Raw genomic sequence first — 19,435 nt, forward strand, 5'->3', positions numbered from 1 at the left:
GCCTGTACCCACTTGTGGGCTTGGCTTTCAGTGACTAATTGATTCCCCCCCATAGCAGGATAGTCAGTCCTACGTATGGCGGCACGGTCTATTTGGGGATTGAACCCATGACGGGCATGTTGTAAAGTCGCACGAGTTGACGACTGTACTACGAGACCGGATAACTGTACGAGACCGGATAACCCAACTGTTCTACAACTGTTATAAACAAGGCGCGAATTTCGCGGTACCGCGACGATCTCGGTTCGTCTATTTCCAGCCGAACAAGTATCAAACCCTAAGACATACCTAAACATACTTTTCACCAGCTTTTCAACCGTTTCCATCCCGCTGCGCAGATTCGAGCAGTTTTCTGCGTAGTTTTTGCGTCGTTTTGTGTCAAAAAATACGCAAAAAACAGCGCTGGACTTCAGCCGAAACTACGATAGCCGGCGTATTTCTTGCAGTTTTTAGGTGCGGAACGAGCGCCATCTGCTGAAGGAATGGATGAACTATTTCAGACGGCGGAGCAAAAAAACGGCCGAAAAATTCAAAAAATATTGGCGCCCATTCCTTCCTCCTCTTCCTCTCACTCCCTTTCCCCTCCCTGCCTTGCCTTACTCGCGCTTCAGCCCGTGCCTTTCGCCGTCAGCTGATTGTGTGTATGCGTTGGTATATATGTACATTGCGGTTGTGTATTGTATTTGGTGGGTATAGCATTTATTTATTGTGTGTGACCTTGACGGTGCGGGAGAAGCTGGTTCATTTTGGGATTTAAAGTGTTATCGGTGTATTGATGGTTTATTTTATTTCGTGCCGCTGCTGATGAGACCATTCGATGCCCCTGCCAATTGAGGGTGAAGAAGCCTATTTAAAACAAGCGTAGGAGAACGTCTAACACTAATCTAATATTTTTTTAATTTGAACATGTTTGATGCTTTAACGACCTTCTAAGCATCATGTAGCATGGTGTATAGTGGCAATAAAAAATATTTTTTTTCAATGTGCCGGAATTTGTCTCGAGTTTTCTGGCCACGACACACACACACGAACACACACACTGCGCGGGGAAAGCGATCGTCCACTCTATCATGCCGCGATCCCCCTCCCCTCCTGGTGCTTTGAGTGAGGAACCAGCCTTTCTTCCGATAAGGTAGCCGTAATCGATCATGCGGGAGGGGGGGGGGGGGTTGATGGGGGTGTGTGCTCGCCTGCGCGCTTTCGTGGGTGCGTGCTCGCGTGCGCGCGTACGTGCATTCGTGCATGCGTGCATGCGTGCATGCGTTCGTGCGTGCACGTGTGTGTGTACGTGCGGGAACCCCAAAACTGTTTCATTCTAATGCGTGCATTGTCACCGGCAGCGTCTACACACTCCATGCATTCTTAGAAAACGCACTGCACGCCGCCCGATTGATTACCGCTACCTACGACACAATACAACCATTTAATTGGCACCACCATCTTTGCGACCGGTTCTGCTGTTGGGGGTATTTAAAAGACAAACGATCGAAGCAAACGTGCGTCTGATATGTAGCACATTTCTTTCCAATTCAGCTAGCGGATGCAAGTGGAAACAACATTTTGAATTGTATCCATACATAAGAGGATTCTGGATTTGTTTATTACGGTGCGCGTATGGTGCTGCACCTGTCCGTCCAGAATCCGGCGGCTTGTTGGCTCAGAGTCGATATCATGACGCCGTGGGACCGGCACCTCCCTTAGAATGGGTTCGGCTCGGTAGGTTAATGTTTTGGTCGATTGCATTCCGTGCATTTGTCGCGTCACAGCGGTAACACGGCAGCAACAAAGATAAGCCAATCTTTTCTCCGGGTGTGGGCTGTTATGCTATGTTATTCCTCTTCTTCTTCTTCTTCTTCTTCTTATTATTGGCGTAATGGCCTACGCGATCATGCCGGCCTTTTCAGGACTTGAGTACCACGTAGCCGGATAGTCACCCCTTGCTACGGCGGACGGTTCATACGCGGTTAGAACCCACGACGGGCATGCTGTTAAGATGTGCGGAATGATGGCGGTGCCGCGGGCCCGCTCTTATCCAGCGGGCAACTTGCATACTGCCACACTGTCTCCTGCTCGATGCATACGCTGCAGGCAGGGGGAAGGATGCAGCTCCACAATAAAAAAACACCATCATGAACACCTTCCTTTCTTTGACCGATGGATCATAACATTCCGGAAGAATACACATTTGGCGACAGTGTTGCACACACACGCACACTCACACCCTTGCGCATACGACTCAGCATATCTGTGCAATCTACAACATATAAAAGGAAAATCATAGTGTCACATAAAGTTATGCTTTATGCAATTAGGTTTAAGCTTTCCTATGCACGGCCATGGCCACCTGTGTTGCGTGCGCTACTTGGAATTAGGGTTCTACGCGTTGCACAGCAAACCCTCCAACGTGAACTAGCGATTCCTTAGTCATTTGTACATTGCAGCGATTGAACTCATTGCGCTTTTTTGGTTTGATTTGTGAAAATGCAACTTCATCGCCGCAATGTTTGTTAACGGTTTTTTGAGCGCCACAACAGCTCGCGAGCATTGACCATACGCGTGAAAGAGATAGCGCTATGGAGGGAAAAAGCACGGACGACGACTGACAGCGACTGGCCGTCTGACGCACCAACACATCCAAACCTTCGACAGCGCGCTCAGGCGAGGGGTATGAGGCGGTGCCAGGGACGGGTAGCTCGAAACGCTGCTTGACAAATTTGCGGTAGGAGGGAAAAAGAAAGCATGAGAAAATGCGCGAAAGGGAATGATTTCTTCCGTCGCTTTGCACAGGGGGATGACTCGCTTGGGCTCGAACGATTTGAAAGCGATTGAAATATGTATAATAATGCAACAGTCAAGTAAGTAAGTTGCGCTTTTGTTTGATCGGATCAGTTTTGAACTGTTATTCAGTAAATTGATTAGGCTCAGGCCGAAAATACACGGACCGGAATTTCGCGGCCGCGGAATTACGCTTGCTAAAAAATGTATGGATATGACAGATCAGGAAAGTTGCTGTTGACACTTTGTATATGGGATTGACAGCAGGCGGAATTCCGCGGCCACGAATTCCGCCTGCTGGCGAAAAAAACTACTAGTGCTGACAGTTCAGGAAAGTTGCCGTTGACACTTTGTATATGGGATTGACAGCAAGCGGAATTCCGAGGCCGCGAAATTCCGGTCCGTGTATTTTTGGCCTCACATGGCAATTTAAAATTATTTTTTGAAAATCTTTTTACATACTTTGATTTGTATTTTCAAATTTTCGAGAGAACGTTCGCCGTGACGCTCATTTTACCTCATTTCAAAGCCCTCAAGATAAAAAAATTGAAACCGTCTAGGTTTTGTACTGCCCAACCTGTCTACTCATGAGCGACGAATGTTTTTCGATGAACAAGTTCCCCGGTACGGCTGTATAAGTACAAAAAAATGTGTGTTTTTTTTTTAAATATCTTTAAAACTTATTTTTTGATTTATCCTGATAAAACTAATAAAACCTAAAAAGTTATAAAAACTATTTTTTTTAAAAATCGTTAAAAACGTATACAGTGGAGCGCATTTTATCCGGGTACCTTTTATCCGGATGTCCGTTTATCCGTGCTGTTGAGAAATGACAGTTCAATACAATGGTGACATTACGTTATGAGGAGGATATTTGAAAAAGCAGTTAAAAGAGCACATTGTCAGAATAAAAGACAAAATAATTCAAGGCAAATTTCAAATATTCTTTTGAGGAAAACATAAAGCTAATAAAAACTAGGTTATTTTTTTTATCAAAACATAAGAAAATTTTCCAAAAATTAATGAGAAATTGGTGAAAATATTTACCATTTGACTCATTATCCGTGTTATTCGCATATCCGGGCGAGGTTTAGTCCCGAGAAGCCCGGATAAACGGCGTTCCACTGTATCTGTAATACCTTCATACAATATGTTATTTGTATTTTTGGTCGATTTTGAAATGTCCTAGTAAGCATAAAAACCTATTTTTCGAAGTGTCTTTATAGTTATGGTACGACCCTAAATCTGTTTTTTTAATAAGTCATGTAATAATGGCCCTAAAATGTAGACATTTTTTATGAAGTTGTGAAATACTCTTTTGTACAATTCATACATTCAATGTTATCTATCTCATCTGATTTTATGCAAATCGCTACTAAACTACTGTCCATATAGTACAGTGGAATTACAGTACAGGTGCTGTAGAAAGCTGTACAAATTTGATAAATTTAAATAGTATTTTCTTATTAAAACGAGATTTTAAGTTCACTCATTAGTTAAAGATAACGTCACAGTGGTATTCAACAACGATGCTTGCGAATCAATACGGCCCGCGTTGAAAATAAAACCTAACGCTGAAAAAGGCTGGAAAAACTGACCATTTTCACTTAATGTATAAAAGAAATATATTCCGCATGCCTTGCAAATAGGACATTGTCAAACATGTACCGATTTTAAATGGTTGTACATTTAACGGAAAGCGGCGTAAAATGGCACTGTTAAGGATTTTGCTCTGTATCTCATTGAGTAAACCACTTTACAGCGGAGCAAGTAAAGCGGTAGTAAAAAAAATATCTCGGATTAAGATATTATAGCGTTTATTACAAAGTTTAATAGTTAGTTGAGAAAAACCTGTAATATTATAACTCTATCGTTTTAACTTTATAAGTTATGACTGGTCGAAGTTGAGAAACTTTTCCAAACTACAGTTTTCCTCGATGTCTGCTCTATTTTCGCACAATTGCTTTAGGTGTGAATAATTGTAGTAGGTCGACGTTTGACATACGGAAGTTTTAAATGCCTTTTATGAAAAATAAAATAAAAATATTTATTTGTTGTTCTAGTATCTCTTTTTATTACAAACTGTAAAAAATCGCACTTCAAACAAAAAAATTAAACTTTGGCAATACATTTAAAAAAATGTATAATTTTGTATATCTTCCATTTCCTCCCAAACCTCATTTTATTTGTGTTTAACAAGTTGTTAAAATTTCAGACTTATCATTTAACCTCAAATGTGAAAAAATACATTCAAACTTGTTACGAGCGCGCCTCTTCAGGGTGAGCCATACATAAGTTGTTCATCTACACTACTGCACAAACAACATAACGCTATGTACTTGGCATTGCGACGAATCAACTTTTTGAAAAAGCTTAGTATTTTATACTTATCTGACATTTTGAAACAATATATCCAGAAACCGTAACCCTTTTTGTATCCTCGAAAGTGTTAAGCGTTATAGACAAAGATACATTGAATGAACTAATCGCCTTCGAAGCGAAGTTGAAAACGTTGCGTTAAACTTAGTTTCCTAAATTATTATTTTCTTTTTCTTTTTAAATAACTAATTGTTTATGGTATGGCTATTTTTTAAAAATATATGGAGCATTAGTGGATTAAATTTTGTTTTAGATGTTTTGAGCGTTTTATTATTCAAAACAATGCAGTAGTCCTCAAATATAAAACTAAAAAGGCTTTGACACCAACATAAAGATTGAAGAATTAAAATATAAGATTCTTCTTAAGTATGAATATCATAGTGAATTGATCCAAAGGTTTCTATAGTGTTGGATCTGTTTATAGGATATTGCCCAACGACCTGATATAAACAGGAGGCATCCGAAGATAACCAGAAACCACGAACCGATACGAATGGAACTGATCAGAAAAGGGATAGCAAAAAGCGGTAGGGCAAGATTCGTGGATATTAAACCAATTAGGGCAATTTCCTAAAATATTGTAAAACAGTGCGGTGGATTATCTGTGTTTGGATTTGAATTTATCATACATTTTGTTTAGGAGAATTTGCTGCTTGGGTCATATTTTGACAGCTCAATGAGGGATACAGTTCCGATCCGCACGGAATGATCGATTCCGCTGTGACGCTCATCACTACCATTTTTTTGTAAGGAGAAGACAGACGCTTCGTGAACACGAGAAGAGAAAGACTTACTTGTGCGCAACACTTAAAACACCACGGATTTGTTCAGCCATTTTTTCATTAACTTCACTAAAACTATGTAATTTGTAACACAACGTAGGACTAAAATAAAACTAGCAAACGTAATCAAACCCGTATAAACATATGGTGCTTCGTGACACAGGATTGTGATTGTGATCGTTTAGCGTGGTTTTCGATTTGTTGTTTGGAGTTTTTGCGTTAGTGAAGTGAAATGGCAACGTTTAAAGGCCACTCGGACGAGTCGGATGAGGAGTTGCGTGGTTTCGCAGAGGAAGATCTGAAAACCGCAATTAACACAGTGTTGGTAAAGGAAGCATCCTTACTTCTACACCACTCTACGGAGTCGGATAAGAAGATGGTCAGGGGAGCCTCGGGGGAGGGCCCTAAGACAGGAGCATTCGTTGAGCCCAACGCAGTGTTAGAAGTGAAAAAAGCTGAACGTGATGGCATAATCCGGTGTTTGAAGCGTCAGGAAGTGTTTTTGCAAAGTTACGCACAAAGTGACGCAATGTATGTTCCAACAAGGTTGAAACGTGTTCGTTCGTGTTGGGAACAATTCCAAGAAGTAACCCGTAAAATTCGTTCGATCGAGGGAATAGTCCAAGCAAACGAAGAGCTGGTGGACGAAATCGACGAACAGTGCATGTTGTTGATCGGGCAATTCGAGGAAAAGTTGAAGCGTCCAGAAAGTGACAGTGCAGTGGCAGTACGTGTTTTGGACGAACAAAAGGTTCGGCTACCGCCTCTTGCGCTGCCCGAATTTTCGGGAAATTATGATGAATGGTTGCCTTTTTAAAGTTTGTACAAAACGGCAGTCCATGAAAACAATAGTTTGACGGATACAGAAAAGATAATGTATCTGAAGCGTGCGTTGAAGGAGGAGGCGTTCCGGGTAGTGGACGCTTTTCCTACGTGTGGTTCGGCGTATGAAGCCGCTTGGAAGGCTCTGGAAAAAAGATACGCCAACGAATATCTTTTGAAAAAGCGGTACGTAAACGAACTGTTGAATATGCCGAAAATGAAAACGCGCAAAACAAAAGACATCCACAGCGTTGTGGATAGTTTCGAGCGAAATGCGAAGCTTTTGGACCAGCTTGGCGAAAAAACCAGTGGTTGGGGTATGCTTTTGACTCAGCTTCTTTTGTCAAAATTGGATGATGAAACTCAGCGGAATTGGGAACGGCAGTTAGAGAGTGATAGCGAGTGTTCGGTGCAAAGTTTGTTCGATTTTCTTCGAGCAGAAACGCGTGTTCTGGATGCCATGGCGGTTGATCAACACAGTTTGGGTGTTACGAAGAAATCTGATCGTCGCTTTGTTAATCTTGCTCTCAAAGGAGAAACGAAATGTGCGCAGTGTAGCAAACATCATAGTATTGTGGTGTGCAGGTCGTTTGGTGAGTTAACAATCGATGACAGGTTGAAGGTGGCTATGCAGAAAAGGCTTTGTTTAAATTGTTTGTCGCCTGGCCATTTTGCGAGCAAGTGTTTTTCTAAAGGTCGATGCGGCACGTGTAAAACGCCATCATTCTTTGCTTCACAAAGAAGACATGCCTGCAATCGAACAAGTGCAACAAGTGTCAGGTGAAGAAGAAGAGCAAGAAGTGTCAGCGGGGGCTAGCAGTATGTTAGCCGCGCTACCTGCGCTGAAATCGTCTACGCATGGGCAAGTGATGTTATCAACCGCGATTGTTCGTATTCAAGGAAAAGGTGGAAAATGGTTTTCCGTTAGAGCCCTTTTGGACAATGGTTCGCAGATCAACATCATGACAGCAGATCTTTGTCGACGTTTGTGTTTGCCCAAAGTGCGCGGTTCGGTTACAGTTACTGGTATAGGAAAGATCGGTGTGCAAAATACCCAAATGGCAAAGGCGTTAGTATCATCGGAAGGAAGAACGTTCATGGAACAAGTTGATTTTGTAGTGCTCGAACATATTACGGAAAATCAGCCTTGTGGTGATATGCGTTTCGATGTGAAAAGGTTGCCGGGTAACATGGTGTTAGCAGATCCTAATTTTTATAAGAAGGGGCCGATCGATCTGTTATTGGGTGCGGAGTATTTTGTGGACATTCTTCAGCACGAGTGTAAAATTGTTCCAGCAAGTAGTGATCACCCGGGTTTTGTGAAGACTGTGTTTGGTTGGGTTGCGTCTGGCAGAACAAGTTTTCCGAAGAACCAGTGTTGCGAAAGTCACTTAAGAAAAGGAAAAAATGTGGATATTTCTGCTGGGGAAAAATCACAAAATTAGTTTTTATTCCTTCCTTTGACTTTTTGTGGTTATAAGAGGCCGAAGGCGCATCCTTCGGCTCTATTTATATTCTCTCTCTCCCCACCGCCATCGTAAACCGCGGTTACAAATGGAGGGCAGCTTAGCCCTATGCCCTATCCTGGTAAGCCGTCAGAAAAACCCTACAACAGTCACGAGCGTAAAAGATTTGTCAGGCTTTCTGTTTGTAAACAAACGCTGTTCACAACATTCTCCCCACCAGTGTAACGCTCCCGAGCGTTACACTTCCCTGACGTTTGTTTCCTGTCTTGCCCGTAATGTTTGTCATTGTCAACCCACGCGGTTCTACTTCTTTTGTTTGTGCCCTATACGGTCGTCTTATGCCGCGAAGTTACGTTGCTGCCCAGATTTGCGAGTATTAAACGGTTCCTCACACATTTCTCTAGTAGGGTTAACGTTCCATGGTAAGTTTTCGCGCAACTTTTCCCTTGTTGTTTGGCTCCCGGTGATACCATGCAACCTTGCGTCTAAGTGTTGAAGATTATCTCTTCCTCTCCATCTCTTCCAGGCCGTGTCCGTATTCACAAATACATCATCGTACGATGGTCGTATCGGCCGTGATGAATTATCATCAGTTGCTGCCTTGTTTAAGTCGAAACTGCGTAGATGCATATGGGAAAATGTACGGTCCTGCAAAACATTCTTAAAAAATCGAGAAAATATTTCGAACAGCGCAACAAGGCTGCGGATTAACAAGGTCACATAAGATACCTTCCTTTTACGGCTGGAAAACAGGTCCACTACCCGCTGCGATCTCTCATCCGTCTTTTTCTCCTTGTAGAGGTACTACATCCAGCACGCGATTTGGAGGAAACGGCACCGCATCACATACCTCCAGCTGGCGACGATCCTCCCGCGGTTCAGTGGCACAAATCGCCCAATTTATACGCTCACCCCGTCCAGGAACCGGCTGGTCAGAAGCGTTGATATTGCTGGCGTCAGATGGAGAGTATTCCATTACCTCGATGTTTCGCATCTCATTCTCCTCTTTGTTGTAGGTGCAGAGATGAAAATTGCTGTACACCTCGGGTTTAACGGGCGCAGATGCAGAGCAGGTACCGTACACCGACCATCCGAGCCTTGACTTTACGGCAATTGGTTCGTCGAATTTACCCTCGACGCACCGCGATGGTTTTCCTAAATATATATTGTCCACGCCGATGAGGATACGTGGCACAACATCAGTGTAGGAAGCAATTGGGAGTCCTTGCAGGTACGGAAACTCTCTGGTAAGCTCGTCAAACGATAGCGTCTGTGGTGGCAGCGCAAGCTTTTTTAGGCTGTACGTGGTGGGTAGCTCGTACGTAGTAGCACCTTTGTGTACGCCTGATACACGAAGCGACAACATCAGCGAGTCGCTTTCCTTACGAGTTGTGCCATCAGTCCATTTTAGGCTAAGTGGATGGGCAGTACCTTCCATGCCCAACTCTTCGATCAACTCTCGATCAACAAACGTTGCCGATGAACCCTCATCCAAGAAAGCGAAGGTGTTTACGGTTTTCTCTCGGTTGTGGATTATTACCGGGACATATCGGAAAAGGTGGCGAGTGCTAGTGCTAAAATGAGTGTTAACCGAGTGCTGTGTATGGTGTTTTGAAGTGATGGACCGCGGTGTTTCCTCTTCAGCGTGCAGTAAACTGTGGTGAATCGCCCGACATCCCTCAGTACCGCAAGGTGTTCGTACGAAGCATGTGCCTCTATGTGCCCCAAGACATGTGCAACAGAAACGATGTCTATTTACGTGTGCGCGGCGTTCCTGCACAGTAAGCTCGCGGAAACGGGCGCAGTCGACCAGTGTGCGGCATGAGTCGTGACACAGGTTGCAAGTCCTAGTGCTGTGAACATTCACGTGATGGTTGTTTGCTAGTGTCCTTCGGGCTGGTAGTGATCGCGACAAATCATTGTGGTGCGAGTGTTTTTCGAAGGGATTCACTTCAGTGCTTGCCGCTACCGCGATCTCCGTGAACCATTTACCGAATTCTCCTACAGTTCTCTTCGATAGTTTCGCCTTGTGGCGGGCCCACTCTAATCGTCGTTCGGCCGGCAGTTTTGCTACCAACTCCTTTAACAGCGTCACGTTGCAGTCGTACTCTTTCAGTCCGGAAGCTTTTATGGTGGCGCACATCTTACGCACCGCCTTCCCGAAGATTGCTAACGTTTCAAGGCGATCGGTTCTAATTTGAGGCAAACTTCTCACCTTTTCCACCAGGCTATCCACTATTAGATCGGGCCGACCATACTCCGTTCGTAAAATGTCTAGCACTTCCGCTAGTCCATCCGGTAGCAAGAGCAGATGATCCACGGACTCTAGAGCTGGTCCGCGTAGTGCCTGCTGGAGTCGGATGAGATTTTCGTCATCAGTGAAACCACAAGCCTTGGTGGATCGTTCGTAAACGGCTATGAACAGCGGCCACTGCTCCACAGACCCTGAGAACACAGGGAGCTCCTTGGGTGTGCTATCCCGCGCGGCCTTTTGACTTGGTGTCAAAAGGTTCCCCATTACGGCATTTTGATTCGCGGGTGTCGGCTTCAACGTCGAGTTGACGCCGTGTGGCGCCGCCATCGCCATCGCGCCAGCCTGGTTTGGCTGGCCAAAGTGCTTGGTACGATGCGTTTTGATGGAGTCTTCCACCGCGCGTCTCCATTGTGCATATTCCCGTTCCATGGCAGCGGCTTGGTCTTCTGCCAAGGTCTGGTCGTAATCCGGGGGGAAGCTGGACATCGCTGGGGACGACCGTTGATGACACCGGCTTGCGCCCGCCATCGCGCATTCCTCTCGTGATGAGGTTGGTGTCGCTTCATCGGCTAACTGCATAGCACTCGCTGTTGCTAAGTTATGTCTCACCGTGGTCGAAGGTGAATGACCGATGCGATCGCCGCCATCGCGATGAACCATCGAGTTTGTGCCAATATCCTTCGTCTTTTGCATCCAGACTTCTGTTTTCCGCACAAAATCGCTTACATGGCTGCCTCGATCTGAAATCTCTTCCTCGAGTTCCAGTTCGCATAGTTCGAGTTCGAGCTCCTTCTGAACCTTCTCGAGCTCGAACTGTTTCCTACGGATCTCAAGCCGCTTCCTCCTCACCTCCAGGTCGCGGGGTAGTCCCGCGGGCTGCGAGGCTGACTCGTCTTTGTTTGCAGCATCTTCCACGACGCTCACGCGCCTCTCCGGGGAGATGCTGGACGTTTCACCTAGCTGCTGCTGTGTCTCCACCACCACACAGCTTGCGTCCTGTACTGCTCTTTCGTCCATCATCGCAACCAAACGACGTTCCTTCACGGTTTTTGTCGCTCGCGGATTCGCACTACTCCCGGTGGCGAGATTTATAAACGATCGTATCGCGCGCGTAACTTCGGAATACTATAAACGATTACTCGTCACTGCACGTTCGCGGCGTCTTCACTATACTTTCAACGGAAAGATTTACGAGTTATTTCGCGCGTTTGTTCGTACTACTTCGGTTGAAGATTTATATACGTTTCAGTGTGGTGAACGAGTCCAAAGTTTGTGTATTTATCACTGTGAAGAACTAATTTTGTGAAATGTTGCGAAAGTCACTTAAGAAAAGGAAAAAAATGTGGATATTTCTGCTGGGGAAAAATCACAAAATTAGTTTTTATTCCTTCCTTTGACTTTTGTGGTTATAAGAGGCCGAAGGCGCATCCTTCGGCTCTATTTATATTCTCTCTCTCTCCCCACCGCCATCGTAAACCGCGGTTACAAATGGAGGGCAGCTTAGCCCTATGCCCTATCCTGGTAAGCCGTCAGAAAAACCCTACAACAGTCACGAGCGTAAAAGATTTGTCAGGCTTTCTGTTTGTAAACAAACGCTGTTCACAACAACCAGCAAGCCGCATGTCACCTTGTCACCGCTGAGCCGTCGTTGGAAAATTTGACGGAATGTTTGGAGCGTTTTTGGACCATTGAGGAGCTACCAGACAAACCTCGATTTTCACAACAGGAGAAGGATTGTGAGGAGAGTTTTGCACAATTTCATCATCGTGACGACGAAGGCAGGTATGTAGTTAATCTGCCTTTTAAGATTGGCGAGCGTGAGCCATTAGGCGAGTTGAAGCAGTGTGCGACCAAAAGGTTTCTGCAGTTGGAGCGGCGTTTGAAAAGGGATCCGTCATTGGAACGAGATTATGCTGCAGTGATTGCCGACTACATTAATCAAGGTTTTTTGAAGAAAGTAACTATCGACGAAACCGGTGATGACCGTCAGCAGAGTTTCTATCTTCCTCATCACCCGGTTATCAAAAGAGCTAGCACCACCACGAAGGTAAGGCCAGTTTTCGATGGTTCCGCCAAAACATCGAATGGTGTTTCGCTTAATGAAGCCTTACTGAAAGGACCCGTCATTCAGGATTCATTATGAGACATATTGTTACGATTTCGTATGAAAGCATTTGTATTGGTGGCGGATATTAAACAAATGTATCTACAGGTAAAAGTAGATCCGAAGCATACGCGTTACCAGCGTATATTATGGCGCGAGGATCCAGCATTGCCGATAGAAGTATATGAGCTACAGCGTGTTACTTTTGATCTGACTTCATCGTCATTCTTAGCAACCAGGGTTTTAAAGCAGCTGGCGATTGACGAAGGGGACGCCTACCCTAGAGCTCAGCAAGCGTTGCTACAAGATTTTTATGTGGACGATTTCTTGGGAGGAGCAGACAATGAAGAAGAAGCACGGCAGCTGGTTGATGAATTGATAAAACTCATGGCGAAAGGAGGATTCCATATGCAAAAATGGAATTCTAATTCATCTGCTGTTCTGGCACAAGTGGCGTCTGATGATTGGCCACGTGCAAATGTTGTGAAGCTGAGCTCTGAGGAGCCGGTAAAAACCTTGGGAATAGCCTGGCAACCCCAAGATGACGAATTGTTTGTTGAGGCCAGCATTCCTGTATCTGATGAGCCATGGACCCGGCGACGCGTGTACTCCATGGTGGCTAGATTGTTCGACCCTCTTGGCCTTCTAGCACCAGTTACCGCATGGGCAAAGATCCAGATGCAGGCTTTGTGGATAGCTACCGACGATTGGGACGAACCAATACCGACGCAAATGGAACTCCTGTGGAATCAGTTCCAGGATCAGCTACCCCGTTTGAAGGAAATGAAATTTGCGCGGCATGTGGTTATCAGCAATCCGGTGAGTATCCAATTTCATTGTTTTTCCGATGCTTCAGAGGCGGCGTATGGTACCTGTGTTTACCTTCGATCAATGGACGGCGATGGTAACGTCAAAGTGGAACTAGTAGCAGCGAAATCCAGGCCCGCCCCTTTGAAGAAAATTAGTCTTGCCAGACTAGAGCTGTGTGGAGCAGACTAGAGCTGTGCTACGAACTTGAGAAAGTGTGTCAGCAGAGCGCTCAAGATGGAGGAGGCTGAAACCTTCATGTGGACGAATTCCACAATTGGTTTTGCAGTGGCTGCGATCACCTTCTTACACGTGGGCTACATTTGTGGCAAACCGCGTCTCGGCGGTACAGGAAATGGAAAGGGCTATACATGGCTACACGTCAGAGGCAGTGAGAATCCGGCGGACATCGTTTCTCGTGGGGCGCATCCGAGTGAAATGATAGTATCAGTTTCGTGGTTCCACGGTCCTTCTTGGTTGATGTCTTCAGAGGACAAGTAGAGAAAGTCGATGCCGTTGGATCCCCCTGACGAAGACGACCTTGAAAGGAAGCGAAAGGTCTTGGTAGCAGTTAGCAGCGAAAGGACTGAGGCATGGGCTGAGAGGTTTTCGCAGTTTTGGAGATGCCTCAAAGTGACAGCCTACTGCCTCAGATTTGTAAAAGGATGCAGAAAGTCCGGCGAAATGTATCCAAGTAAGTGTCTAACTATGTTTGAAATCGTTGCAGCTAAGATGGCTTTAGTGAAGATGCTACAACAAGAACACTTCGTAGCGGAGATAAAGGAGCTAGCGAGTGGGCGTGTCATTGCACCGAGCTCTAAATTGAAGAAATTGGAAGCATTTCTGGATAAAGAAGGATTGTTGCGGATTGGTGGACGTTTGTCACAACTAGCAATTCCTTATACGGAGAAGCATTCTCTGATTCTGCCTGACAGAGCACATCTGACGAAGTTACTGCCACGTGTATATCACCTTCGAGCAATGCATGGTGGTCTAAGAGCAACGTTGGCAGCTATGAGACGGGAATTTTGGCCAATCAACGGGAGGAGCGTGGTGAACGGCGTTTGCAGAAGCTGTGTTATTTGTTTCAAAGCGGCACCCACAACAGTGACACAACCTTCAGGACAAATACCGGAACCGCGTGCTACTCCTTCTCGACCGTTCTCAGTGGTTGGCATGGACTACTGTGGACCATTCTATTTGCGACCGGTGCATCGGTGGGCGGCGGCGCAAAAGAGCTACATGGCAGTCTTCGTTTGCTTTTCGGTGAAAGCAATACATCTGGAGTTGGTGGAGGACTTATCGACGGCAGCGTTTATGGCAGCGTTTCGTCGATTTCTTTCCCGGCGTGGTCTTCCATCCAAGGTCTACTCGGATAATGGACTCAACTTTTGTGGCGCCAGCAGTGAGCTGAAGGAGTTGTTTGAACTCCTGAACGAACCAGAGAATCAACAGCGTGTCCAAAATGCAGCTCTCGAAGATGACATCGAGTGGCACTTCATCCCGCCACATGCTCCGAACTACGGTGGTTTGTGGGAGGCGGCCGTCAAGTCTGCTAAGCGGATCCTGCGGAAGGTACTGGGCAACCAGAGACTTTCTTTTCTTGAGATGACAACGGTATTATCGCAGATCGAGGCGCAGCTGAACAGCCGTCCTTTGACTCCGCTATCCGAAGACCCATCGGAAATGAATGTCCTTACGCCAGGGCATTTCTTGATTGGGGCACCCCAGACGGCGTTACCCGAGAAGGATGTCTCCAATCAACCTGAAAATCGTTTACGTCGTTATGTACAGATTCAGCGATTGGTCCAGCTGCATCGGAAGCGATGGCATCAATAATATTTAAGTGAATTACACAATTATTGGCAACGTGTATCGTCTGTTAAAAGAGTTGAAGAGGGACAGGTAGTTTTTTTGAAGGAGGATAATGTGCCAGTTTGTGAATGGCCAATGGGAAGGATCGAGAAGACTTTAGTAGGGGTCCCCAGATCAGGTTGTACGAGTACTTAAAGTGCGTAGTTATACCCGACCAACTTCAAAGAATGGTATTTTGCCAATTGAGGGGTAAATTTATCCTAAATTTATAGGGGCGCCATGTTTGGATTTGAATTTATCATACATTTTGTTTAGGAGAATTTGCTGCTTGGGTCATATTTTGACAGCTCAGTGAAGGATCCGCACGGAATGATCGATTCAGCGGTGACGCTCATCACTACCACTTTTTTGTAAGGAGAAAAAAGACGCTTCATGAACTCGAGAAGAGAAAGACGTACTTGTGCGCAACACTTAAAACACCACGGATTTGTTCAGCCATTTTTTCATTAACTTCACTAAAACTATGTAATTTGTAACACAACGTAGGAATTAAATAAAAGTAGCAAACGTAATCAAACCTGTATAAACAATCTGGATTTGCAACACTTTACATCATATTTTATAAGTAAATTTCCCATTTTGAACCAGATTCGATGTAATATATCGTAAATAGTACAAACATGATTTATGACCGCGGATTGTTTGAGGCCGCCCCGTAGTGCACTGATATTTTGACGGCAATTGATGCTTCAACATCTTATTCATGGAAAACAATCAGAAGTATTATTGCGTTTACTAAATATGTATGCAATAAATGTAGATGTAAAAAATTAAATTCAAAAATCAACATCAAAAGTCAAGAAAATGTGTGAGGTAAAATGGTCTCGCTATAGGGAAAAATGGTCATACACAAAACACATTAAAACAAAAGGGCAAAATGACCACAACATAGGACTTTAGGCGTTGCTTTAAACTCTTGCATCTAAGTAGAATTGTAAGGGTAGAGATTAAGTTTAAGTTTCGTATTAAAGTGTTGTTTGAAATAATTTAGTAAATTGCTGGAACATATTAATAATGCATGTTTTGACAGTTTTTTTTCTTGTCGAAAAGCAGTCTGAAAAGCGTTGAGCAAAGAGATTGCACAAATCTTTGGTATTCGAGCTTAATATTCCTTATATATGCGATAGACTTCGGAGTGCGCGATGAATTAAGTTTGAGTGAGCGATTTCTATGGCAGCGATAATTCTGAAATTGTCGATATGTAACCCTTTTCTCACGTCTAAACCACTAAAGGATGTTGTCAGCCCAAGGACGGTCGGATTTGGGATGTTGAATTTAAAAGCACATATTAAAAGCATATACAGGGTTTCCCACGATATATTGGTTGGTTCCCATCAATTTTTGGTGGATTCCCATATTTTTGGTGCGTTCCCACGATTTTTGGTCGTTTCCCAGAATTTTTTGGTCTAATTGTATTGATATCCAATCGGAAAATACCAATAAATTATAGGATCGAACCAAAAATCTATGGGATACAACCAAAAAATCGTGGGAACGCACCAAAAAATCATGGGAACTGACCAATAAATCGTGGGAAACCCTGTAACATAAAGGACGTAAATGCTAACACATCCTCGTCAAGTGAGTTAAAATTGGAGCACTCGAAACGATAGTTATATGATAAAATCATGTCATTTAGCAATAAGTTCGGCTAAGGCCATTAAGTAGAGTCAAATAGGGTCAAGCAGATCAGCTGATCGATTACAGTGGCTGAAATACTTGCACAACATATGTATCTATCACTTACGAAGCTTTTTCAGTCCAGTTTAAGTAAAAAACATAACATGCTTTCTGAAGCGGCTCCAAATTGTTTGGCAAAATGCTTCGGTCAGCCGCCGCCAAATGCGCTAGTGAAAATTTACACTTACACTAGCACTACTTACACTACCCTGCAATTACACTAGCGAGTTCGGACAAAGCCCCGCAGCCTTAAAGGCAAAAATAATTGACAAAATATGAAAATATTGAAGATACTATTAAAAATTAAAAAAATAAAATAAAAATGGACTCATTACTTTAAGTTCACTCTCAGTTTGTTTTGGACGAAACAGGGTTAACAACAACGACATATCCATTCCTGCGCAGGCTGTAGGCTGCGGCTCTTTTCGAACTATTATATATGATACTGTAACTCCCTCATTTAATACGTACTAGTTGTTCGCTTTGTTTTAAATCATTTATTAATGATGAATGTTTTATTAATTTGAATATCCTAGTGATACATTCGTTCCTCTCATTCCATTCTCGGGATAAGAGGTCAGACTCATCATCATCATCATCATCCTAAAACAATAGTCATCATTTAGCAACCAAAAGATTTTTTTAGACGCATTGTATTTTCCGTAAAAAACTATTTATGAGATTGTCGAATAGAGAAACTTAACTGAATTAATAAAAGTATGATTTATTTAAATAAAATAACTATAAGAATGAAAACACTAAATTGATCCTCGAAGCGACGGTTTGAATAGGAAACAAACTCGGTTAGCTTTCTGGGAGCTTTATAGCCGATTAGTGATGAGGTTGCTCAAACAGCAAATCACCAAAAATGCGACGCGTAAGACGCAATAAAATCGCCCCCTTTAAATCAGGATTATATTTTTTAATGGATTTGCAATTCAGTTCAGTAGCCCGTGGTTGGACACGGAAGTTAGCCAATACTGAACACATTATTTAATGCAGGCTTTCTGCGACTAGGAATTTATAACTCTAATTTCCTAAATTTAATTCAATTGCCTCAAATTTCCCAAAATTAATTAAATATTGACGTTACAGAGCCATTCATGGTTATGGTAATAGCATACATTATCAATTTCAAGGATCGATGTTCAATCATGCTTTATGTTTATGCAAAGGGCGAAGAACATTACTAAAAAAACAGTGTCCCAGTACTTTAATAGACATAATAGTACTGCGACGGACCGTAGCACCCCTGTTATCATTTTATTACACAAAAAATAAATAAAATTAACCTCTGCTAACCTCTGTGAGTGATTCGACTCATGTGTGAGCTATAACAGGTACAACTTGCATCACACAACAAAAAGTTCGCACAAAACAAACCGCGAGGCGGAGTGATCAATGTACGACCGATTATCTCATCAAGGGATTCCCCTATTATATTGATAACAGGCAAAAATCTATGACTTCGTTTTTAACAGCATCCACAGCGAGATCAGTTATAAACCAGCATCAGTGGAATAAAGGTCGTTCTTAGCTAGTGCCGTAAACGCCATGGGAGATAACGGAGATCGTCTGCAGTATCAGCAACTGTTGAACGTGTCCTTTGGTGATGAATTCGAGGTGTTTCACACTCAAGTATCTGCCCAGCATGTTTTATTGGTAAGAAATCAGCGAGCATTGAACTGCTACCGATTGGAAGGCGAGTCTAGAGAGTGGAAGGCGTTGTGGATTCGCGATGGTTTTTTCGACGGAAAGCAGCGCGAGTTTCGTAACTCATTTTTTGTCGACGAGTCTGGTTGGCTGTTGGTGAGGAATCGTGAAGGCTTGCAGTTTTACCGTATGGAAGGAAGCGATCTGACTTTGCGCCATTATTGTTCCGAGGCAATATATCGCAATAGGTACGGATGGGATGATGCCAACACGGTATTTCTGATGGGACGTATCTATGCTGCTGCCGGTACGATCGGCATACTGACGCGAAATAAACGTGGTGCCATAAGATTCGAGCAGATGCAGGAGAGTGCTGTACTGAAAGGTGGTCCACGACCTTTGTGGCAGTTGTACGATTCACCGACACTACCGGAAAGCTGGAAGTTCAATTCAACGTGGCTCGGATTGGCAACCACTTATGGCACCGAGCAGTCGGCTATCATCGAGCGATCCTCAGACGTTGTAAGTGTTTACATGCTCGACAACAATTATCATCCCAAACTTGTGGGTCGTGAAGAAAACGTGCCGTTTTCAAGTGCTCATGATGAACGTATCCTGTTTGGAAATATCCTTGATAGCACCGAGTACAGTGACATGTTGCATCTTAACTCCTCCGGAATGTTTCTGTATCAACGAGATAACACACACTACCGTGCTGTAGCTCAAAGCACGTCACTGGCAGTTTTCGGTCGTGGAAAGAAAGTTTGGAATAGTGCTAGCTTGATTGATGTAGATCGGGATGGGAAAGATGAACTTTGGCTAACTGGACCGCAAGGTA

General features: G+C 43.9%; 2 protein-coding genes across 3 annotated transcripts in view; one reads left to right on the forward strand and one right to left on the reverse strand.

The window, feature by feature from the left end:
* The window catches only part of LOC120902282, a 102,245-nt gene that overhangs the window by 39,027 nt on the left and 43,783 nt on the right, over window positions 1-19,435 (reverse strand). The window lies entirely within an intron of this gene.
* LOC120902314 lies at window positions 8,243-13,242 on the forward strand. Of its 2 annotated transcripts, XR_005739401.1 has the most exons (3): window positions 8,243-8,646; window positions 8,751-8,939; window positions 9,024-13,242. XR_005739401.1 is itself a non-coding variant. In XM_040310982.1 (2 exons), the coding sequence occupies exons 1-2, from the start codon at window positions 8,313-8,315 to the stop codon at window positions 8,801-8,803; spliced, it is 387 nt and encodes a 128-aa protein (XP_040166916.1). In that variant the 5' UTR covers window positions 8,243-8,312; the 3' UTR covers window positions 8,804-9,001. The 2 variants fall into 2 exon arrangements, 1 of the variants encoding a protein (XP_040166916.1); XM_040310982.1 differs by lacking the exon at window positions 9,024-13,242 and having other exon boundaries at window positions 8,751-9,001.

This window comes from Anopheles arabiensis, chromosome 3, assembly GCF_016920715.1.
Source record: "Anopheles arabiensis isolate DONGOLA chromosome 3, AaraD3, whole genome shotgun sequence".
In the NCBI taxonomy this organism is placed as follows: domain Eukaryota; kingdom Metazoa; phylum Arthropoda; class Insecta; order Diptera; family Culicidae; genus Anopheles; species Anopheles arabiensis.